The sequence below is a fragment of the Lonchura striata genome, chromosome 1 (genome assembly GCF_050655825.1).
Source record: "Lonchura striata isolate lonStrDom1 chromosome 1, ASM5065582v1, whole genome shotgun sequence".
NCBI classification, from domain to species: domain Eukaryota; kingdom Metazoa; phylum Chordata; class Aves; order Passeriformes; family Estrildidae; genus Lonchura; species Lonchura striata.
The window spans coordinates 46174048-46198920 of NC_140703.1; the positions used below are offsets into that span (position 1 = coordinate 46174048).

The 24873-nt window shown below is 44.9% G+C and overlaps 3 protein-coding genes across 3 annotated transcripts; 2 read left to right on the forward strand and 1 right to left on the reverse strand.

The window, feature by feature from the left end:
- Positions 1-1643: 1643 nt before the first annotated feature.
- POGLUT3 (protein O-glucosyltransferase 3) lies at positions 1644-24563 on the reverse strand. The gene is made up of 8 exons (XM_021529377.4): positions 24256-24563; positions 10763-10960; positions 10105-10391; positions 9134-9350; positions 7595-7791; positions 6423-6617; positions 5293-5397; positions 1644-4444 (listed from the first exon to the last, which is right to left on the reverse strand). The coding sequence occupies exons 1-8, from the start codon at positions 24482-24484 to the stop codon at positions 4319-4321; spliced, it is 1554 nt and encodes a 517-aa protein (XP_021385052.4). The 5' UTR covers positions 24485-24563; the 3' UTR covers positions 1644-4318.
- Positions 14559-17479, forward strand: LOC146768652 (uncharacterized). The gene is made up of 2 exons (XM_085576074.1): positions 14559-16600; positions 17084-17479. Exons 1-2 carry the CDS (start codon positions 14696-14698, stop codon positions 17339-17341), a joined length of 2163 nt encoding a protein of 720 aa, XP_085432200.1. The 5' UTR covers positions 14559-14695; the 3' UTR covers positions 17342-17479.
- Positions 20571-21986, forward strand: LOC144245910 (uncharacterized). Its single transcript, XM_085576082.1, has one exon. It carries the CDS (start codon positions 20571-20573, stop codon positions 21969-21971), a length of 1401 nt encoding a protein of 466 aa, XP_085432208.1. The 3' UTR covers positions 21972-21986.
- Positions 24564-24873: the final 310 nt, after the last annotated feature.

The following is a 24873-nucleotide window of genomic DNA, read 5'->3' on the forward strand; positions in this document are numbered from 1 at the left end:
GTGTCGGCACAGAAAGGCTACGTCACCTCATGGAGACACTCAAGAGCTGGGTTCATCCTGCTGCTATGTGACTAGATAAATGCTTGTTGTGTGACTGAAAAACAGTTCATAGAATAATGAACATCTGGAGATCACATGGACCAAGCTTCATCTCCTTGGGGATAGCATTTCAGGATTCTTTTTCCCTTTACCTAACAGGAACTTCCCATGATGCAGCTTGTGTCTGTTTTCTGCTGTGTCCCTCTGAGAAGCCTTCTCTCTCTAAGGCTGATCTAACCCTGCTCACTCCTTGTCCTCACACACCATGTGCCCCATTGCCTTCATCACCTTGGTGGTCCATGTCGGGTGTCAATGTATTTCTGTACAGAGGAGTCCAAAAGTGAACATGGGACTCCAGCTGCAGTCTCACAACTGCCAAGCAGGTGGAAGAAACACCTGCTTTGACCTGCTGGCCACACTCCTGCTAGTACACCTCCTGCTTATCACTGCTCACATGATGAGACTCAATTAAGGAATGTGCTACAGATGTTTAAAATTACTTCAAACAAACATGCAAATAATCCTTTTTCCCTTATTCTCACAACAAAATCCAGAATTAGTGTCGTAACTCTCTGCAGTATAGATTTTCCTATTAACAACACATTGTACTCAAAACTCAAGAGTTAGTACTTATATAGCCTCATTAAAATGCTATACAACTTCTCACAGACAAAAAGATTCTAGTTGTTAAATCCTGTAAACTTAAGCAATATAATAATATAAAATCTTGCACTTCATCACCGCCCTTACAGACAAAATTTTTGCAAAACTGCAGTGCTAAAGGAGCTGATAATATCATAGGTTTATATAATGCTTATTTTCCTTATTAGAGTTTCTTTGCAAGCTTCTCAGACGTGCTCCAACAGGCGATGTATATTTTCCCTGTCAGCCCTCCTCCCTAACTAAATAATTTACTTTGTAATGTAATAAATGTCGGGCGTATGCTTCCCAGCATGGATGCTTGAATCTAACATTCCATCAGACAAGCTTTGATTATAGGGTTTTTAAATTATGAATCTACAAGGCAAGCCTGGCACAATTCTGTCAAGAAACCAGTATACTGATGATCTTGAGGTAAAGGTAAAAAAATACAGTCTAAAATATATATGAAACTGTATCTCCTTTATGTTCAACAGATCAGGATTTACTAGTTCTCATTTCAAGACAAAACTGAGGTTGAGTATTTCCAAATGTGGGTGTCTAAATATATTAGGACATACATACGACATAAAAGCAGTGTTCACTATATGAAGCTACTGTTAAGGTTGAAGAAATCTGAAAATAAAGAATCTTAGGTAAAGACTGCCTTCCCAACATTTCTGGATGTCAAACCCCTTCTCTGCAGATTCCTGTGTTTGAAAACACTGGCCCTAGGCTGTAGGACATACTATTTCAAAAAAATAAACCTGCCTCTATCATCTCTAGTAAATCCCTGACAAAAACAGGAAAGGTTTTCTGTTTAAAAAATGAAATTATTATAGCAAAATTTAGTACTGTGGTATGGTAACAGTTTTCCAAAATTACCACCAACAAGAGATTTTTACACCTTTGAGCAGCCACTGTTCAACAACTACCACAGAATAATACAAAGTCCAGTCTATGTATGCCACTTAAAAATTCTATTTAATGTATGTATTACACTTCACATGCAAAACCAGGTTTTACTCAATATTTAGCATTTCCTGTAACACACCAGGCTGATGGGTATAATTTTCTCAGCAAATTGAAACATATCTGACATCTCTTCTAGCCTGGTGGGGCAATTGTTATGATTGTTCTTCATCACAATCTAAATTGCATATAGTAGCACCAATGGAAAGAAGAGAGACTTTGCCTTACCTTCTATTACCTTTGGAAGAGCTATAGTTGTAAACTGAACCAGATTCTCTCAAATATGGACGTGTAGTAAAAGTTCCACCATCTCTCTACTAATTTGTAAATTACAGCAAGAAGATGAGCGCAGTCATATTTTTCAGGATATTTCTTGCCTGTGAGCTATAAAAGCATCCATAAGGCACTCTGTTGACAAACTAGTCTTTGCTTTGAAGTGATGCCTATTACAAAAGCAAGGACTTTTTTGGCAGAAAAGAATTAAGAATAGTTTTTTTCCCTTTTTATGAGGGAAGAAAGAAGGGATAAAATATTCACATTTATTTATAGTCATAATTTAAATTTTATCAATTTTATCTGATTCTTCTTTCAGTTTGAAAGACTTCTGTTTTAAGCTAGACAAGTTTTCCTACATAGGTATTTCCAAAGTACTATGAAGTATGTGTCATAACTCCCCCCCCCCCCCGCCCCATTCTCTCCCATTTTTAAAAACACAAATGAATCACTTTTGGACTCTTGATTTGAAATATGTGAAAAACTTTGTTGTTCAACCATCTTTTATGCTTACTTGCCTTTGCTGAGCACACCAGCTCCATAAACACTGGTGAATATAAAAAGCACATGGCATAATGGGTAGTTTCCCAAAATAAGATCATGTAATACAGTAAAAATGACTGTATACATTGAACAAAAGGGGAGCACATACTCGGTCTTAAGTGTCAACTTCAGCAATGGAACCCTGTTCCTGAGCTTTGATGTACAAAATTTTGTGTCAGATGAATTGAACATGTATTTATAGCCTGAAGTTCTAGGACTGGTTTTCATGTTAAATAAGAATACATCCACTATAAATGAGTGTTAGAACCCGAGCAAAGAAGATTATGAGTAGAGCAACATGATACAGGTATTTTTCTTAACCAGCATAATGTAACAAATGACTGGTGGACAGCTGCATTGTCCTCTTTAGAAAGCCGAAGTTCTTCCCATATTTAGCATACTGTCTTTCCTCCTGTTCTAATGCAGAAATTTTATGTAATTTGCAGTGTAGAACCAAGAATGAAGCCTGCATGACATGTAGAGCACTGAATTTTGTGCACTGAATCAGTAAGACAAATCCACTGTCTTGAAGACATCTCCATTCTTTTTAGTGTAGGGAGAATTTAGTATTCATGACAGTTTTTATCTGACTGTAGTGAGTCAGGAGCTGCTCAGGAAAGCTGCATTAGCCAAGATGAAAACACAGAAATGGGTGCTTGTGGGCACTGGTCTTGGTATTGCTGTCTCCTTCCAGGACTATTCATGCATTTTGAAGCAGACAAACTTGGGCAAAAATCAATAGAGGTATTTGGAGTTGCATCCAGGACTAGGATTCTTCTCCTGCCCCATCCAAAGGCAGACTTTATCACAAAGGTATGACCAGATCCTTCTGCCCTTGTGAATTTTGCATTGCTAGCTTCATGGCTGCACATGAACTTCAGCAGAAGACCTGAAAACCTCTTGTCCAGTCTGGAGCTAAGACACCCTCTGGAAAAAATGGCTTTACATGGACTCTAAACCCTAGACTATTACACAAGAATTAAACCTAGGTGGTTGAAATTTCAGATTTCACATAGTCCAGAATACTGTGGACAGTATTGTTGAACTAAGACACCAGTGTTGCCCATGGCCTGAAATTCCCAAGTCCATTTGTGGATCTGTGCCTACATTTACAGACAGTCACTGGCAGGGAACAGGTTTTCAGAGTGGTGATTTGGCACGCAAAGCATTGTGACTGTGATAGCTACAGAGTCTGTTTTAAAGCAGCATTTAATTCTGGTGATTCGCAGCCATGATGATTATAAACTTATTTTTCTAATCTCTCCCCCTGCTCTCCATTTCCCTCTAAAATTGATGAGGGTTATATCATGTTGTCTGTCACCTGTCAGAAACCACAAAATAATCTGAAAGCATGACCAGATCTGATACCATTACATCTCAAATATTCATTTTCTTTGTCTAGTTCGAAAATTGTTTTGCATACAAGAAACAATCTAACACTGAGGTAAACTTTATGAAGAAATCATAACACTGTTTCAATGTATCACAAATGCTCCTTTAAAAAACTTGAACTGACTCATGGCAAGACGTTTTGTGGTGACTAGTTCCTCACAAAGCTTCGGTTAATAGGTCCCATCTGGAACACGAGCAGCTCTGTGCTCTGCCTTCTGATGATGCAGTACATCAAACAAATCCCCTAGACACTCCCCACTGCAGGCTCAGTGTCTGTCTGGTGGTGGTCATGGAGCCAAAACTGTAAGAACCAACATTGTAGATCAGAATGAGCAGGAAAAGAGTATGAAAATATAAGAAGAATAACTAATAATGCCTGCTACTGCATAAGAATCTTAGATTTCACAGCTTAATTCCTAGTCTCGCATTTTAAGTGGGTAATTTTCTCCATCCAGTACAGTTATAGATCTTCCCTTAAAGGCTTTTTCCTGTGGCAACTGCACACTGAGTCCCTGTCATCAGGCTGAGGTACAAGTTCCATTCCATCCCGTATTTCAGGTTTGCTGGCTTGGCGTTCGGCATATTTCTGAAATATGTAAACAACATTTAAGAATGCTATAAGCACCAACATATAATTCATGAAGCAGAATTTTCCTCCTCCCTTCCACTCAGCAGCCTACCTTTATCCAAGCTCCTTATGCCATTGTTCACAACCTCTGCACAAGGTGTCTTTGTAACACACCTACTAATGGGCCACGTTGCTTCTGAACACGAGCCTTTCATGTTTCTGCCTATTATTATGGTAACTTGAATATTGTCATCATTTGTGCCTAACCATTTTATGCAGATAATGCATAAAAATGTCATTGTTGTACACTGAACAGTTCCAACCTTTGTGTTAACCTGTGGCTGGTGAAGCTGTCATCTGCCTGCATAGCAGTACAGGAAAAAGATATTTTCAGAGAGGAGAAAATTCTTTCACTAGAGATTTGCATTTTCTAAGGAAGCAATGACTACAGGGCCTGCTTCATCCCCTACACTCTACTAGTCATACTTCTGGAACTTTTTTTCCATGTATTCATTGTTTTGCAGTAGAGTAGCTCACAATGTAAGTGTGAGAAGTATGAAGGGGAAATGGAAGAAAACTGGATATACAGATTATCTCTCACAGAGATCTACTGGAAACCAAATACCAAGTGACAATGAAAATAGGGCTGACTGGGGATGGGGGCAGAAAAAAAATTCCTGATTCTGTAAAATAACTATGATGTCAGGTAGCTTCTTTAATGATGAAGCAGGGTTTAACAAAGCTCTTCGCACTGATCTCCTATGAATAACGTACCATTGTCTACTACTGATCTAAGGACTGAATATGAAATTTGTAGCATCAGTAGCAGCTGCGGGGAGAATAATAAAGTGATCTATTGTAGTCACCTGGAGCACTTTATAATAGTAGCAGTAAAACCTGTGAGGCTGAAGTAATTCTCTTGCCATTAGTTGTCCTTCTTTAGCAATTTTTCTTGCTTCCTCATCATTTTCCTGGAAAATTCAGATGAAACAAATGAATAACAGAGCAATCAGTGAGTTGCTCAAAGCCTGACTAGCATTAGAAGTTTTATTAAATGGGCTATTCAAATCTGCAAAATTAACTGCAATTACTGGTGATTGCAAAGGCACGATTAAAATTGCAGATTTGTTTAAAAATACTGGATTGCTTTTATTGTCACTTACTGCTACCTTAGGACTACCAATAACAACTTTCATGACTAACTGTACAATTTTGAAAACTCAGTTGATTACTGTTCTACCATTTTGTCCAAGCCACAAGCTTCTTCATAATCAGTTCTAATATCTCCCAGACCTACTTAATTTTACAGAGGACAAAACCACAGCTCTTGTCCTGTCCAATGCAATGGAATTCAATGTCTTCTTTTTAAAAATAACTGCATGAATTCATGTACTTATTCTCAAGCTTTTTAGGTCTATGTTGCAAAGCTTTTAGTACTGTCCTCTGATTCCTTAGGTAGAACTATAGTACTCTCAGAAAAGAAACTCTTCCCGTGTTTTTTTAACCTTAACAACACTTTGACTTAAAGCACAAATGGTGTTTTCAATCACAGAACTGTATCTGTTTGCTAACAGGATCCCAGCCTCTCACTCTGAGTATGTTACAGAGAGCAGCAATATTTTGTACATTCAAATGGAACATGCAGTGACTTCTGCTCTAATCAGGGGCTAAGAAAGCTATAGCATTAATTAAAGTACTATCTAGGAATCTGGTTGTTTCTTTCACAATTACCTTAGTCAGTATACTAAGGCTCTGACTCATGAACTCTTCTGCCCATACCTAAAATGAACACTTAAGTATTGCCCTAAACAGAGATGGTTACTTCAAATAAGGTCTCCCCATTTTATACTAACAACAAAATGTACTTCCCTTATTCCAGGATTTCAACAGAGTTCATGCAAAATATATATGTGTAAATACAAAAGAAGAGACTATTCAGATAAATTGTTTACATGTTTGTTCATCACTTTGAACTTGAATCAATAATGGAGCTTACCTTAGCCCATTTTATTTTCTCTAGCAAGTCCTCTAAGTTTCTCTTAACTGGAACATAATGTTTCCAAGGTTTTAATCCAACATAGAAGTGTTCATAGTACTGGGAATCTTGCTTCAATACAAGGCTGTCACCCAGCAAGAGGTATGGAAACCTGTAAGCTGCTACAGTGCCATCTATATTCACTTGGTATTTGTACTACAGTGTGAAGAGAGAGGAAAAGAAAGGTGAAATGCTTTGTATCAGAATGGGAACAACGACTGTATAAAATATTATTTTAACAGGCAAGAAGTAATCATGTTTATTCATTTTCATCTTCAAACTCGTTTTAGCGTTAAGCACGTGTAGTTTCATGGTCTTCTGGATAACATAATGGAAAAAGGATTTGTTTTCAACATGAGGCTGACAGTCAAGAACCTTTGTGTCACATGAACTGCCTGATGGGCGTCCTATTGAAGTGTCCTGGGAGAGAGCAAGGGGTACAGCAGGGAAGGAAAGAAAACTAATCTATACTTCAATTCAAACAGAGTAAATTTATTCTGACTTAACATTATTATATAGAATAACCTGAAAAGTACTATTATATAAAATAAGCTGAAACATTATACTAGAAATAACTATGAATGTACTGCTTTGGCAGATGTTCTTGGCTGTTACAGCATTTCTGAAATATTGATCTTCAGAATAGAACTTCAAATGCTATATATTATAATGGCTTTATACAGGACTCGGTCCCCTTTATTTTTTATATCTCTCTTGCAGTAGAATTTTTATTTTAAGATACAACAAAAACACTAATCTATTTTTCTGATTTGTTACTACAAAGATTCTTTCTGACATCCATAGTGTACTTTAAATGGCTGTAGGTTGTGTCCATTGTTTTCATATTTATCCCAAATCTAAGAAACCCAGATGATGAGAAATCCAATTTCTCAGTCTATTATAACATAAAAATAAGCCAAGATGTCTCTCTAAATGTCTTTCTTGGCTTTCTCTACAAGTGTGTCACACTAGGACATTGATTACAAGTGGTTTATCTACTCTGCATGGACTTGTGCGCCCACAGCAGCAGAATTGTTTTGTTTACTGAAAAGAATTAACAAAAGTAAACTTTGTCTTTTCAGTTGGTAGAACTTGACAGCAAAATTAATCCGAAACCATAATTTGATTGCTACCTTAAAGAAGTCAAAGAAGCCCATCAGCTGAGCCTTCCCCAGCTCTTTTTCTTTTTCTCTGAAGAAGAAATATCCAGTTATTCCAGCATCTAGTAGTTCTGGATTTTCCTTGGATAACTTGACAAGATGGAGACGTTCTTCTCTGCTGTCTCGACCTCTAAATAAAGCCCGCTCAGTTTTGTTTTCCCAGAAGGGGCCTATGAGCAGTGAGTGATAAGGCAAAAGCAAACAGCAGTGAAATGTGCAGGATCTGTTCAAGGCAAATAAGGAACTTGGTCTGACAGTGGCATTACACTTGGAGACATGGTAGGACAGGCAGGGTTTCCCATAACTCCTTATTAGTCACAGGGTTAAACTCTCAATTCTGGTTCGAATTTTGGGATGAGAAACTCATACAAGGAAATACAGAAAATTGCTTTTCCTCTCAACAATTTTGAATTTCAATAACTTCAACTATCTTGAAAGCTACCTAAGGGATTATTAAAAAATACGTAAGGAAAATACTAATAATTAAAGCAATTCTCCATCCATAAAGCCTGCCACAATAACCTAATTTCTTTAGCAAAATCCACCTCTGTTACCCAGCAATTTAGTTAGGCCCTTGAAGAACCACTTAATGATGCCTTCAAAAAGAAATTAAATGGCTATGCTGTGTCCTCTAAATACTTAGCAAGAGTCTGAAAGACTTAATCTCTGCTTACTGCATTAAATATGCCCTTCCTCACCTTTCTGCTGAAAATTTCCCTGAAGGACCTACTAAATGGAGTAGTCTCTTACTGTCTCCGAATTGGAAAAGCAGCTGTACTAAATCAGTAAACACACAATGCCTCTCACTGACCATTTAATTGAAATATTAATTTAAAAACTAATAAAGAAAAGAGGAACCGAGAACTAATTAAATAAAAATAAATTACTTTCCACTCTAGTTTTACTCCTTAGGTATTGCTTATGCCATTTGTATGATCCCTAAGTATTCTTTAATTTCCTGACAGGGAGGAAGACACCTGTCAGTAAAGCTGACTCCTCTTTCAAAGCCAGAAAAGCAATTCAAGAGATCTCACTCTGAGGTATTTTTTTCATATATACAATGTTTTCTCATTTGAAAGAGGCTGAAGCACAGTACCAGCTTACTTCTTTCAGGATTCAAATTAATTTTTTGTACACAGAACATTGGACCACAACACAGTCAGAAAAAGGGTGACACTTTGATTAGAATAAATATATTTGAGCCCTTTACTGAGGAGAAAGGCCTTTTAATTACATTTAGTTTTACTTTGCCAGGTCACATTAGGCATCTTCTGGACATCTTTAACATAAAATTCATGTTTATTGCAAACTGCACTTCTTAAATTTTGTTTCTAAATGATACATCTGCGTAGTGGCAGTGTTGAGAAATGTTTGCAATCTGTAAAGACTAAGCTGCTTGTATTCAGAGATGTCCCAGGGCACTTTCAACTGAAGACTTCAACACCTTATTTGAATGCAACTTGCTTCTTCAAAATCACAAAATTCTTTTAAAATCCATACTCTCTAATTCACCTGTATTTCCTTGAATGGAAAGGAGATCATTGGTGACTCCACGCAGGGTTTCCAGAGTTGAGTGGGTTACATCATACGTCGGCAGGACGATATCTCTGGAATCCAGAGAGCCGCACCAGGAGATGACAGGTAAGGGCCCAGGTGTATCATTAGCTTTCCGATGCTCAACGGGCCAGTCTCCAACATTGAGATAAAACTCCACATCAGGAAGACGAACCTAAACGTGTACCCAAGACAGGATAATAACACAGAGAAGCTGTCTGTCACTCTTACATCTATTCCTCAGTTCTCTCATGTCACGTAGACTCAGTGCACCTACTAGATAGTTCATAGATTTAGCTCTGCTCAATGCATGAATTCCAAGCTTCTGCCCTGCAAACAAGTTTGGAAGGAACACCCAGAGGCCACAGAACACTCCCAGCTGGGCCTTACCCCTTGGAGCTTTCCAAGGATTTTCATTACTGCCAGGACCAGCCCCACACATTACTCCTAACACCCAATGTTGTCTTGATGGAATGTCAAATCTTTCTTCAGGAATCATACATGTGAAGATACAACAACAATTGCAGTACTGCCATATTAAATTATGTTTAGCCTGGACAAGAGACAACTGAGAGGGGATCTTGTCAATGCTCATAAATATCTTAAGGGCAGTTGTCAAGAGCATGGGGCCAGAATCTTTCCAATGGTGCTCAGCAACAGGACAAGGGGAGACAGGCATATACTTAAACACAGGAAGTGTCATTTGAGTATGAGGGAAAACTTCCTTACTGTGAGGATGATGGGGCCATGGAACAGACTGCCCAGACAGGCTGTGGATATTCAAAACCCACCCCAGAGGTGATCCTGTGCCACCAGTTCTGGGTGAACCCGCTTTGGCAGGGGAGTTGGACAAGATGTTCTCCAGAGCTCCCTTCCCACTCCAACCACTCTGTGGTTCTATGATAGTCTGCCATGATCCAAACCGATACCTTCCTGGCCAGTGACAGGAGCATTTCATCGGAGAACATTTTGAAATCTGTGTACTTCCCCAAGGAGCGCCGGTAGATGTGATTATCCCGAATGGTGTAATGAACAATTGCACCTCGTGCTTGGCTGAACTTTGCTGGCATTTCCTTAAGCATTCGCTGCAGGTCAATGGTGGGAAACGAAATGAAGTCTTCTGTAATCTGAGGCTCTTGGGATGGACAGGACATCATGTCCTGCCAGATCTCAGGGTCTTCTTCAGGACAGTCACAGTATTCATGATAAACTGGTTCTGTGGAAAACAAAGCACCCAGAGTCTGTATGTGTGATTCTACAGCACACATAATTTATACATTACAGTGGCTTGGCATTTTTATACCATGCTTTCTAAAGCTTTCCTGGGCAATCATCCTTCCTATAATTTCTGGAATTCTGCAGTGTAACTGAGAAAACAGCAACATTCTTCTTTTTTCAGAAATACAAGACTTTTTATTATCTGGGTGAAATTATTCTGCTAAATGAAGCTCCATTGCTGTGAACCTGCCAAGCACATGGAGATTCAGAACTGTTTGAGCTGTCCACAGCTACCACAGCCCAGGTATTGCAGTTTCAAATACATCCTAATTCAGAACTTTGACACATTATATCAAAAAATACCCTTACCTTTCAAAATATAAGGTGATTGAGCCACATGCTGATCACCATAAAATATCTCAATTTTTAAGCCTTTTGTGACACTTCCATACATCCGATACCGCATAAGGAATGTACCATCATTTCTATCCAAAGGCCGAGGGGTGTAAATTCTGGTTACTTCTTTTGGAGAAAGTGCTTTAATTACCACTTTGAACTGTGTTCTTCCTGGCAAGAGGAAAATAAAACCAGACAAAACCAATTTAAGCTATTAGAATTACATCTAGTAAATAAAGGTAATGAGCAAACTCCACTGAATTAAGACCATTGAATTTAATTTATTGTTCACTACAATTTTTAAATTATACCAAGTTCGTAAAAACTAGTTTCCAGTGATGAAATATCATCCTACCAAATATTCTTAGTCACTGCACACCTCTAAATGGAAAATCTGCAGGTGTAGATAAAAGGTTAAATATTTGATTACAAGACAGAAGGAATGGCTAACAGTATTTTGAAGCTAAGATTAAGTTTTATTCTAAGTTTTCAAGTTAGTGCTCTGAGGAACAATAATTTCCTCTGGAGTAAGAAAGACAGGAAACCAAGTTAAAGTAACAGGAGAAAAGAATACTTGCCAGCTTGTGGAAAGGCAGTTGCAGCATGCAGGAGTCACATACAAATTGTTCAGCTTTGGGCTGCTGCTGACTGTCTTGCACATTTAAAGTCTCAGCTACTGAAAAGCAGGGATAAGAGAATGATAGTAGAGATGCTCCCTGGACATCTGTCTGACCTGTGCTTAAAGATCACCAGCATTTCATCATTAATGCACTAAGACATGGAATAATTTATGGACAATATGAGTATGCAAAAACATAAATATATTGTAGTCCTATCACAAGTGGTCATTGTCAACCTTATTAATAAAAAAAAAGGAGTAGGACAGTCTAAGCATTGTGAACCAAACAAATACAAATGAATGCTACCAACAAGTAGTATACAGAAATAAATGAAACTGAAAAAATCCAGATAAAATCAAGATGTTACTAAAATCTGAATATGTCCCAAAAGCACTAAATGGCTGAGATGTCAAAGGTAACCCTATACTTCGCATCCACAGATAAATTCACTGATGTGGTAAGTACCAGTCTTTTAATGATTAATCATGTCTTCCTTAGATCACTGGGTCTTGAAATTGAATTCAAGTCAAATACTGTGCAAGAATATTCAGATTAAATTACTATCCTGAAAGAATGAACATTTCTGCCTCTAAAGGTCATTGCAAGTCACAACCACCATTTTAAACTACCTTCAAAGTAGCTGACTTTAACCAAGTACCCTCTCCCTATGACTATCACCTAGTATTATTTGGATGAATAAGTATTCACATCCACAGTATCTCATGAGGTTCACAAAGAAAACTGTTTCCTGTTGGTATCACGTCATTGTCTCCTTGTATCCATTCTATTAAACAGCATTTTTATTTGGTATAGTGATTTCCACTGAAGAAAAGTAAGTTTTCAGCTGTCATAAAAATGAGTGAATATTGTGAAATCAGAAGTCAAATATTACTGAATATTATCCTTGTCCTCACCTACAGGAAGTAACTACGTAGGTCTTTTCCCCTGCTAGTTATATGTGTCCTGCTCTAGACATGATGAGCGCTTGATGTACCCACAGGACATGTTAGGTTTAGTTGTGGCACTTTAGATATAGGAATCATTTGGTGAGGGAAGTGACTGATAACAAAGCTCTCTGGGAAAAAGCTAACTCCACTGAAAGTGAAGAGGAAGAAAAATGAGACTGAGTATCTTCTGTAAGTACAAATAATTCACTGGAGGAAACAGACTTCTTGTTTGTAATTTACAACATTCATTGTGTAATGGGGCCAAGGCCTCTACTGTATACTTAATCATAACAGCTTTTTGCTGATTTTTATTTTTTATTTGGAGGAAGTTACCATAGTATTTTCACTCATGTTTTTTTTTTTTTTTCTGTTTCTCTCAATCCAAAGAAATTACAAAAGAAAAATGTGTCCTTGCTGAATCAGCACTGCTAGTACTTCTCTGTTACTCTGAAAACATGTCTGAGACAGCAATTTACGTCCAAAATAATTTCCCAGTACTGAAGAGAGACTAAAATATAGATACAGACAAAATGGGATACTTTAAGAAATCCAGATAATCCACCTGCTTTACGCATTTTTTTTTCTCCTGTGCAGCTTGCAAAAGAGGTACACCACACATGGGGAACAAGTGACAAAATGGAGGGAAAGAGGGAAAAGATACTGAATTTAGGCAAACTGCTAGAGAAGAACAAAAAAAACCTAGTCACCCCATTTCTGACATGTATGCTGAAGAGAAATTAAATTTCTGAAAAGAAGATTTTTTTGATTCAACTGTTTTACTGGAATTGTTGCTGGTTACTTTCACAGATGAAAATCACAAAATCGATGGACTCACTACAGAGACACACAAATTATTAGCCTATGCTTTCAGAGTCGGATGCAAGAGCATACACCCAGTAACAAATACAGGTCTTGTGTGTGACCATCACAAAAGCCCAGGGATCATGGTAACCAAAGAACCAAAGAGAGGTCCTGCAGTGCCCAGGTATGGAGGTGAGTGAACTGAGATGTACAACTCTGTTTGGCAGCACTGGAATGAGAGCTGGAAGAAGCATGCTCTTTGAAAGCATTTGGTGAAACCTGCAAGAATACCTGGGAAGCCTTGAGAAATATTTGTTAGCAGAGTGTGTAGATCATCTGAACAACAGTTAACAGCTGATTTTATTATGGTCAGTAGTATATAAAGACATGGTTGGCAGTTGTTAAACCTAGGATAAAACCTAGCAGAAAAGAAGGATAAAGCTTATCCAAGTAGACAAAGGAAAAAAATCTATGCAGTTTACACTAAAATAAAGTTCTGTATTTTCAGCAGGGATTTTCTTAATCTTGGAAATAATTTTTCCAGGGAAAGAATGAATTCTGCATCATTCAACATCTTCCTACAAAGGCAGGTCAAACACTTACAGCCTCTGGGTTGAAATTCCAGTGTAATGTGCAATGGTGCATATCAATTCTGGTGAACTGTGGGAGGGGACTTGGGAAACTGTCCCCCCGAATTACCCTGGGAGGTGACAGGTGTGTAGTTCCCCGCCTCCCCTGTTATCAATCAGTATGTCTGTCATCCCTTGGTGCTAGAAAATTCTTTGTTCTTTATACCTCCATTGGTTCCTTCCCTGAAGCCGCTCTTTCCCCTTACCCTCATTGGTTATAACCCTGCCACTCGACCCTGACTCTGCCCCCGAAGCCTTCCCTCACTGAACGCTTCATGCCTGGACCCTCCCTCTCTTGTCCCCGTTATAATCCCGATTCCGCCCCCTGTTCGAGGCTCTCAGAGCGAGCTCCCTCCCGGAGTGGTTGTTTTCCCTTCGCTCCCTGAATTGCTGTTCCTCAATAAATGCTCCTGGAAAAAAGCCGCCTGTGAGCCGTCCCGCCTTCATAGAGGAAGATTTCATTACGCTATCCGGCTTTCGAGGACTCGGCTCTCTGACAAGCAGAGTGGTCAGAGACCCAGAAGCCCTCAACTGGCGCCCGAACAGACTGGCCCCTCTCAGGAGTCAGCCGCAGAGCGTCTCCTCGGCTGCCTCGGCTCTGTGATCCGGCTGCCCGAGGACGAAAAGCGCCGTTCGCCACCAGTTCCACGAGCGGCTGCTCTTCGTTGAAGAAGATCGCCTACCTCGCGGGCTGCAGACACCTCGTCCTGGTTCGACTTCGAGTTTGGGAGCAGACTCCGAACGGGACGAGACCTGCAGCGCTTCCTCTCCCCCTCAGAGGCTTTTTCGTTTTGACAGCGGTCTTTTTGTCGTGAGTTGCTGGTGCCCTGTCTGGCACCCGACCCCGTCTCTTTTCCTTTTCGTTTCTCTCTTTGTCTCTTTGGGGATTTCCTTTTTTCTGCAGTGAGAATGGGCAATCGCCTGTCTGCTGCCCGGCGGGATTTTTACCTCCACGTTAAATCCTCCCTTGTTTTGGGTAACATTTCTTTTAAAAAGAGGGACCTTAAAGCTTTTGTTAATCTTATTTTCGATAACTTCCCTGACACCTCCAGGGATGATTTTTCTTCTCTTATTTTCTGGGGAAATATTGGGAAACTGTTATACGCATTACAAGTAAAGGGGAATTTTTCTGTGGGGCATTTTTTTCCACTTTTTCATTCTATTTACACTTTATTTAAACAAAAGGGTGAGAGTTGGGTCCCCGGTTCTCCTAACCCTCATTCCGCCCCCCCCACTCCTAACTCGGTTTCCCCTAAGGGTGGGTCGGGCAGCAGATCCTGCCATAACCAGGCACAGGGCTGCTACCGTCTCCCTGCTGCTCCCCGCCCCACTCTGTCCTCTCCTCGTCCTGGGACTGGCCATCCCAGTGCGAGTCTTTCCTCTCCCCAAAGCCCTCAAACCCCTGTACCCAGTTTAAAACCATGTTATTCGATTCCTGATCTCTGTCACCACACCTCACAAAATGGCGCCGGCCACATGGCCGAGCAGCCCGCCACCGAGGGACAAAATGGCGCCTCCTCTCCACCTCCTCACTCCCTTCGGGCCCCTGCCAGTCCCCCTCAGGCTCCACCCCCGTCGGGTGCCGCCCCTGCGTCGGGTCCCGCCCCTACCACCGCGTCGATTGTTACGTCGTCGGGACCCGCCCCTCCAGCCCCCATGGCCACACCCCTGGGTGGGCCCCCGGTGGGAGGGACCGGCCTGCCGGAAGGCCACGCCCCGGTGGGAGGGACCGGCCTGCAGGAAGGGCACGCCCCTGTGGGAGGGACCGGCCTGCAGGAAGGCCACGCCCCGGTGGGAGGGAACCCCCTGCCGGAAGGCCACGCCCCGGTGGGTGAGCCTGGCCACGCCTCCCCTCAGGCCTCTTCTGGTTCCCACGCCACCGGAACCGGAAGTCGGCCTGGCCGGAAGCAGGCCATCTTGGCCTGCCGGGCTTCATGCCACCGAAGCCCACCGGCCAAGGGGAAGGTCCGAGCCCTTGCTCGTCCTGCCTCATCCTCCGATGAGGATGAGGACAGCGACAGCCCCCGGCCCACACCTAGGCCGGGAGGTGGGTGGGCCCGGATCAGGGCAGAGGCAATTAAGGATGGGGATTTGGAATTCGCAAAAGATCTGGGGCCGTTCGCAGCACCTGTGGTGAGGACCAGGGGGCAGCGGCCACACTGGGAGCAACTCCCATATGTGGAGATTAAAGAACTGAGGAAGGCTGCCAAAGACTATGGTCGAGACTCTCCTTTCTTTAAGAATGTATTGGACCTCACTTTCTCGGACCATACATTGGTCCAGCATGACGTTAAATATATTGCCAAGTCCCTGCTCACTCCCACCGAGCTTTTATTGTGGGACATTCAATGGAGAAAGCTCCTCAAGCCTCTTCTGAAAAAACACAATTTAGCAGAGGCAATTGGAGAGGGAGAGGAAGCCATAGAAGCCCTGGCAGGGGAGGGGGAGTTCAGCCAGCCAGAGGACCAAATACTGTTACCCACGGAGGTCCTAGATGACATCAAGGAGGCTGGCCGAGCGGCACTGTTAAAAATCCCCGATGGGAAAACCCCGCTCCAGAACTTTTCAGCTATTACCCAGGGCCCAGAGGAATCTTTCATAAAATTCGTGGACCGGCTGAGGGAGGCCATCGACCGGCAGATAGACCATCCTGCAGCGAGGGAAGAGCTCCTGAGAAAGATGGCCATGACCAACGCGACAGCCGAGACAAAGAAGATATTAAGGACTTTACCTCAAGACCCCGAACCCACCATCGCACAGATGGTGGAGGCCTGCACGAAAGCCGCCTCCACCGAGACCACTGTCGCCCTTGCAGTAAGTAAGGGGATTGGGGAGGCAATGTTGACGATGAACACCATCCGGTGCTTCGGGTGTGGCCAGATGGGCCACATACAAGCCAACTGCCCATACTGGCCCCCGGAGCAACCACACTACTCGTACACACCCTCCCCAAGACCAATACCCAGGAACCCGATGCCCTACCATCAGCAGGCGGGAAACGGGTCGCGGAGCGCGGGGAGGGGCCGCGCAAGGACAACAAGTGGCCCCTCACAGCGCCCAGGCCTCCCCACCATCCGGGAGGACCAGTGGCCCAGCGGACAGTTCCGGAGGGTTGGCGGAGCCACGACGACGGGCTCCGCCTCTTCCGTAGAACCCGCAACTTAAATTCAGACACTCACCGGGTCCTCAAAAGCTCCATCACTGTGACTCTCCAGGATGAGGACCTGGTGAGAGTTCCCGCTGGGTTCCTGGAACCCCCTTACCGTAATTGTGAGGTAACAGTGTTAATACTCGGAGATTGCAGGCTCACACCAGACCGTGTTACCGTCGTTCCTGAAGTGGTGTGTTTTCAGCCGGGGTCCGAGGTCACCGTCTCAGTCGTCTGCCATCAACCACCTTGCACCATCACCAAGGGGCTCCCCTTCGCTGCCATGTACCTCCTCGACGTGGCCGACCTCACCGATCCACCAGTACAGGACTATTTCGCTGGACATGACTCCGGGGAAGACAATTTTGTCTTCCTCACACAGAATGTTTGCAAATCCAGACCAATGATTGAGACTGTTTTATCGCTTCAGGGAAAGTCCATCAAACTGGACCTGATGGCAGACACCGGGGCAGACGTCACCATCATACCCCGGTCAAAGTGGCCCCGCGACTGGGAGTTGGTGCCCCCTTGTGGCACAATCTCCGGAGTGGGAGGAGCTGTCAACTCCATGCGCAGCAAACACCTGGTAAGTGTGGAGGGCCCTGAGGGACAGGTTGCCACCATTCGGCCTTTTGTTGTTTCATCTAACATCATGTTATTAGGCAGGGACGTTTTGTCCCAATGGGGTGCCCGCCTCGATATCCCTAGCCCTGCATGGGATTTTTAGTATGGGCCACTGCGGAGCGCACCTCCCCACCGCTGAATTGGAAGACCGATGTTCCAGTGTGGGTGGACCAGTGGCCCCTTGTGGAGGAGAAATTAAAAGCGCTCCATGAATTAGTAGAGGAGCAGGTCCGCCTGGGGCATTTAATACCCTCCACTAGCCCCTGGAACACTCCTGTCTTTGTTATTAAAAAACCTGGCAAAGACAAATGGCGCCTGCTCCAAGACCTGCGCAGGGTCAATGAGGTAATCGAGGACATGGGCCCCCTGCAGCCTGGCCTTCCCTCACCCTCCATGCTTCCCCGGGATTGGCAGCTCGCAGTCATTGACATCAAGGACTGTTTTTTCAACATCCCATTGTATCCCGGAGATGCCCCCAGATTTGCGTTCTCCGTTCCTTCCATCAATAGGGCGGAGCCTTATAAGAGATACCAATGGGCCACTTTGCCCCAGGGAATGAAAAATTCTCCGGTGCTCTGCCAAACTTTTGTGGCCCAGGTGCTTTCGCCGATCAGAAAGCTGTTCCCTGAAGCGATCATCCTGCATTATATGGATGATGTCTTGATCTGCGCTGAAACACAAGCTTATCTGCAGATCACACTTTCCAAAACTGTTAAAGCCATTAAAGCTGCAGGGTTTGAAATTGCTGAAGAAAAGATCCAGCTGTCAGCGCCATGGAAGTATTTGGGCTTTCACATTACGGGAAGGACTGTCGCGCCCCAATCTGTCACCGTCAAAGACGACCCACGGACCCTGCGGGATCTCCAGCAGATCTGCGGTACCATCACGTGGATCCGACCTCTCCTGGGACTCACCACGGAGGAGCTGGCGCCGCTCTTCAACCTGCTACGAGGAGATGGCGACCTAGCTTCCCCTCGCGAGCTAACACCTGCCGCCAAAGGAGCCCTGGAGAGAGTCGCTGAGGCCATACGATCCCGTCAGGCCCACCGTGTGGATCGGCTCCTTCCCGTCACCCTTGCCATACTGGGTAAGTGCCCAAACTTCCATGGTCTGCTTTTTCAATGGGACGCTGGGCGGAAGGACCCACTCCTTATCATTGAGTGGCTGTTTCTCCCGCACCAGCCAGCGAAAACTATTTCAACTCCTGCAGAGTTGATGGCTAGAATAATAATAAAGGCCAGACAACGCCTCCGGACCCTCGCAGGGTGTGACCCGGCGTGCATTTACCTACCTCTTAATTTGGAACAATTGGAATCCCTGCTTCAGACAAACGAAAGTTTGCAAATTGCTTTAGACAGTTACCCTGGACAGATTTCCATTCATTACCCTAAACATAAAATATTCAAAGACACGTTATATTTGGCCCAAAAGTCATTCAAAAATAAAACATCTATTAAAGGTGCTCTCACGGTGTTCACCGATGGGTCGGGAAAATCCCACAAATCGGTGATCACTTGGAAGGACCCAGAGAGTCAGAAGTGGGAGTCTGACATCCAACTGGTTGAGGGTTCCCCCCAGATCGCAGAACTTGCTGCGGTCGTGAGAGCATTCAAAAAATTTCAGCAACCTTTCAATCTGGTAACAGATTCGGCTTATGTTGCCGGGGTAGCAGAACGGGCAGAACACGCCCTGCTCAAAGAAGTTCAAAACAAACAGTTATTCGATTTGCTCACGGAATTAATCTGGCTGATCTCCCACCGAGAGCAACTCTATTATATTATGCACGTCCGGGCTCACACAGACCTGCCAGGAGCTATTGCAGAGGGGAACCGGATGGCCGACCTCCTTGCAATGACATCTCATTACTCTGCACCTGCACTTTCATTAACCTTACCAGACATTTTTGCACAGGCAAGGCTCAGCCATGCGTTTTTCCATCAAAATGCACCTGCCCTTGCCCGACAATTTAAAATATCAAAAGAACAAGCCAAAGCCATACTAGCCACATGCCCAAGCTGTCAGTCCTTCGCCCTTCCACCGCTGCCAACGGGGATAAACCCCCGAGGGTTGGCAGCATTGGAGCTGTGGCAAACAGACATCACTCACTATAATCCTTTTGGCCGCCTGAAATACCTGCATGTGTCCATAGACACATTTTCTGGGGCCGTGTTCGCGTCACTCCACACTGGTGAAAAAACAAAAGATATCATCAAACATCTATTCATGGCATTTGCCACATTAGGAGTCCCAAAAGCCATCAAAACGGACAATGGGCCTGGATTCACCTCGACAAGATTCGCACAATTTCTACAACAATGGGGAATTGCCCATTCCACCGGCATTCCCCATAACCCCACAGGACAGGCAATAGTGGAACGCTCCCACAAAGAGTTAAAAAGGCTGCTAGAACAACAACACGATTCGGCTCTGGCCATGACACCAGTTGAAAGATTATGCAAGGCACTTTATGTTCTTAATTTCTTAAATTGTTCTGACCGAGAGCCGAATCCCCCTGCACTCAGACACTTTTGCAATAACACCAGGGCAGTTTTGAAAGAGCGTCCGCCAGTCCTCATCAGAGACCCAGAATCAAAAATCATCTCAGGGCCGTACCCTCTGATAACGTGGGGGAGAGGGTACGCTTGTGTTTCCACAGCCCAGGGTCCCAAATGGATTCCTGGAAAATACGTCAAACCGTACCTGGAGAGCACTACCACGGACCCCCCAGCGAGGAGCAACCCAGCGACCCCATCACAATCACCACCAGATAATGCAGTGGCGTGGCGACGGAGAAAAAAGAAGAGGACCGGAAGACCACCCAACATCGTCTCCCGGGTCCTCATCACAAGGACATACCTACCTCTGCAAGACTTAACAACTTCCGCCACCCCATCCCCTCCTGTGCCGTTCCCTCTACCCTCATACCTAACCCGTCATCCCTTTACCCCTCCGTCCTGAAATTTATTTTTATTTTAACCCAAAAGGGGGAGCTGGGGGAGGGGAGGGAACCAAATGTATGTTGGTAATATTGTTTTGTTTAATTTTAGTACTAGGATGGCTGCCAGAACATCATTCACCCAAAAGAAACAACAGAAGATGTCCCACTGCGCCCAGCTGGTTGCAGCCACGCTTTCCATCCTCCTGTGGCTGCATGTAGCAGATGGCTGGGTGGTACCACAGCCGAAAGAAAACGTCTGGATCACGCTGGCAAAGTCCTTGCAGCAGGATAACCTATGTCTGGCCATGGGCAACGTGGACAATCCCCTGTCCACTTGCCTGGTAGGGGTCCCCTTGGTAGCTGATGATTGGCCGGTATCCAATTCCGACCTGCTCCGAACCACGGGTAGGAGGCCTAACCCGGTCGATACTTGGGATGAGTGGACCAAAATTTTGCCCAACAGCAAAGAGGAACCCCAAGAATTGGACTTACTGGGGTCCTCCACAGCTAGATATTGTGTCAAATTCTATTATAGGAGGCCAAGTCAAAATTGGCACGGAATTGACTTGGCCAAAGACACATACCGGAAAGATGTAACACCTATCAGTAAAAAATATAACAGCCAAACCTGGTGCAATTATACTAGCCAGGTGATTTCAGTTTCATCCACTCATCCCAAGACATTGCCCAGGGGGATGTTTCTTATCTGTGGGGACAGAGTATGGTCGGGAATTCCATCTCGGCTCCAGGGAGGCCCATGCAGCCTTGGCAAGCTTGCTACCCTCACTCCAAACAGAACTCAAATTCTGGATTGGAAAAAAGAGAGACAATTGGCACGCACCAAAAGATCATATGCTCAATTCGACGAAAATTGTGACTCCGAAATTTACGATTGGGGAAAAACAAAGAGGGTCGCTGTATCCATCTTTTTACCATGGTATGCAGCAGCTAAGGCCCTCGGTGAGCTTTCTCACCTGGAGTGTTGGATAAGTAAGCATGCCAACGCCTCGTCTGCCGCCCTCTCCGATCTTCTGGCAGACCAGCAAACCACCAGGCAAGCCACATTACAAAACAGAGCGGCTATTGATTTCCTGCTGCTCGCCCATGGCCACAGCTGCGAGGACTTCGAAGGATTGTGTTGCTTCAATTTAACATCACGGAGCACTTCCATCCAAGCCAACATCCAGCGGATCCGGACCGAAGTACAGGACATCAAAACGGAAACTTCGGCTGTGGACCCCGTCCACAAACTATTGATGCAGTGGGGCATTCCCGGGTGGGCAGCCTCCATTTTAAAAGGACTCTTTTGGATTTTCATAATTATCCTTCTCATTTCAGTTGCCTTAACCATCTTCAAAAAGACGCTTACCAAGACTTTGGCAAATATTTATTTAATTAACAAGAACGGGGGAGATGTGGGAGGGGACTTGGGAAACTGTCCCCCCGAATTACCCTGGGAGGTGACAGGTGTGTAGTTCCCCGTCTCCCCTGTTATCAATCAGTATGTCTGTCATCCCTTGGTGCTAGAAAATTCTTTGTTCTTTATACCTCCATTGGTTCCTTCCCTGAAGCCGCTCCTTCCCCTTACCCTCATTGGTTATAACCCTGCCACTCGACCCTGACTCTGCCCCCGAAGCCTTCCCTCACTGAACGCTTCATGCCTGGACCCTCCCTCTCTTGTCCCCGTTATAATCCCGATTCCGCCCCCTGTTCGAGGCTCTCAGAGCGAGCTCCCTCCCGGAGTGGTTGTTTTCCCTTCGCTCCCTGAATTGCTGTTCCTCAATAAACGCTCCTGGAAAAAAGCCGCCTGTGAGCCGTCCCGCCTTCATAGAGGAAGATTTCATTACGCTATCCGGCTTTCGAGGACTCGGCTCTCTGACAAGCAGAGTGGTCGGAGACCCAGAAGCCTCAGTGAACAGACTAGATATTTAGAAAACAAATCTGGATTTAAAATCTACTAATTATGCTATACAAGTTTTATAATGGATCCCATTGAGTCCTTACCCACTTGACTGAAATTCTAATGTACACAAAAAATAATTTAATAGATTTGGACAAATTTCACAAATGTGATGCCTTAACCGCAGCTCTGCTACTCTGACCAGTGTTTCTGTTTTGCAATAGTGTTGATAATGTGAATTTTTTTCTATCTCAACAGGTATATTTTGAGATGTATTTAGTTTATATTGGAGAGTGGCACCTAAATAAATATTGTTAATTGTAATTCTTAATGACATTTTACAGATTTGAACATTTTAAATTATTCGAGAACACAAGTTTATAGCCAGGGTCTCTATGAATCCTTTAAACAGTGCTCATACACTGGAATATGATGAACTCTACTGCTAATTTTTTTAAGGATTCTAGGCACCCTCCTAAACAATTCCCGGCATTGGACAGCAGTTAGCACAGGCTGAGGCAACAGCTCTTCCCTGCTGGTAGCACACATGCTCTCTTTGACTGGAGGCCACAGCAGGTCATGGGATGCATGGAGATGCCAGATGCCCCCATGCCAGATGGCACGGGGACTTGGAAACTTTCCTGGGACACTGAATTTATTAACATCAATACGAACACACACGAACACGCTGCGATCAAAACTAGGTTCTCAGTACCCATGTCCTCCCAGTTTATCTTGGAGGACATACACTAGCATGCGAATCCAATTGATCTTCACATCTTTTCACCTTTAGCAACCTGTTGTTTGAACCCACGGCTCAGCTGCCACCGCACAGGCAGTGAGCATGCAGTCACATTCTGGACTGCAATTACAAAACTGTGCTGACATCCAGCACCAAGCTGCAGCAGCAGATGGAGAAAGCCCAGACCTGAAATATATGAAGCATCCACGCTCCTGTCAGACGGAAGACATACCCTGTATGATATACAGCTACTCCTTAATTTTGCAAGCAGCAGCCTTCTAACAAGACATGAAGAGGCCGTGCATACTTGGTAGCTGCCCTCTCAGTACCATCTCTGTGATCAGTAAACAATACACAGCAAATTAAGTAGGTTCTACCCTATGTAAATTAGAAACACTAGATTTCCTCTGGGGCTACCTCAGGGTTATCTTCATTATGGAATCTGTGACACAAAAGTAATTCTTATTCCAAATTTAAACTATTAATATAGAGTGTGTGGAGTTAACTTGCAGCAAACAGCTGACTTGCATCATACCATTGGCCTGCAAGAACAAACCCAATTCCCACCCTTAGGAGAAGTGTCATGGGATGCTTTGTGCTTGTGCTGAGTAAACAACAAATGACAATTACTCCTTAACGGAGCAGCAGCAGTAGGATAACAGAGCCCAGAGGGCTCTGCTGACTGAGATAGAGATTTTAAGCAATTGGTGTGAGCGCGGCGTTAAAATAATTACGTTACCACTTCCCAGCTGTGTACTGGGATTTTACGTCCACTAGCTCTAGGAACACGGGTTCTTTCTGAGCTTACGGTTCTTTGCTGTAAATTCCATACTGGTGAGAGCAGAGGAGGCACTGGGCAGCACCAGAAGAAAGGAGGCTCTGACCATGGGCTTCGCTTGCCATCCCACGTGTCCCGGCCGCTGCGGAACAGGACGCGGGGGGCAGCCTGGGAGCAGCGATGGCACAGCCACCGCACGGAACGGGGAAAGGAAGGAAGGAAGGAAGCAAAGAGGAAGGGAAGAGGGGAAGAGCCGGGCACCTCCAGCCAGGTTCTGCGTCAAAACCGCGGCGCGGTTTTCATTCCGCGCCCCCGCCCCGCGGAGCACACTATCGGTACCTGGCGGGGAGCGGGAGAAGTTCCGTCCGGCCGCGCTGACCGCCTGGATGTAGAAGTACCGCACGGGCACGGTGATGCCCGCGTCCAGCCCGGGGCCCCACGCCAGGCTCCGCTCGGCGCTCACGGGCTCCGCCTGCAGCAGCAGCGGCCCCGCGGCGCCCAGCAGCAGCAGCAGCAGCAGCAGCACCGGCAGCAGCCCGCGGCCCCCCATGGCCCCGCCGGCCCCCATCGCCCCCGCGGCCCCACCGCGCCGCTCGGAGCGGGTCCGGAGCCTCCTCGGGCCCTGCGCCCCCGCCGGCTCCCCGCCCCGCGGGGCGTTCCGACGGCGCCGGGGCCGGGCAGAGCCGCAGGGAGGCGAGGAGAGGGCCGGGCTTTGCCCGGGCGGCCGAATCCGTCGGCGACTTTCCTGGTTCTCCTCCTACTCCGGGCTGTCCCGCGATGTCCGCAGGGAAGTGGCGGGGTGAGAGCCCAGCGCAGCGCAGCGCAGCCCGTGTGCGCCGGGCCGGCGGCGGCAGCGCGCCCTGCCCGCGGGGCTCGGGACGGGAGCGGGCTCGGAGCCGGGCACTGCCCCGGGCAGCGGGAAATGCAGCACGGCGCTCTGAGAGCGGGCAGCGGGCT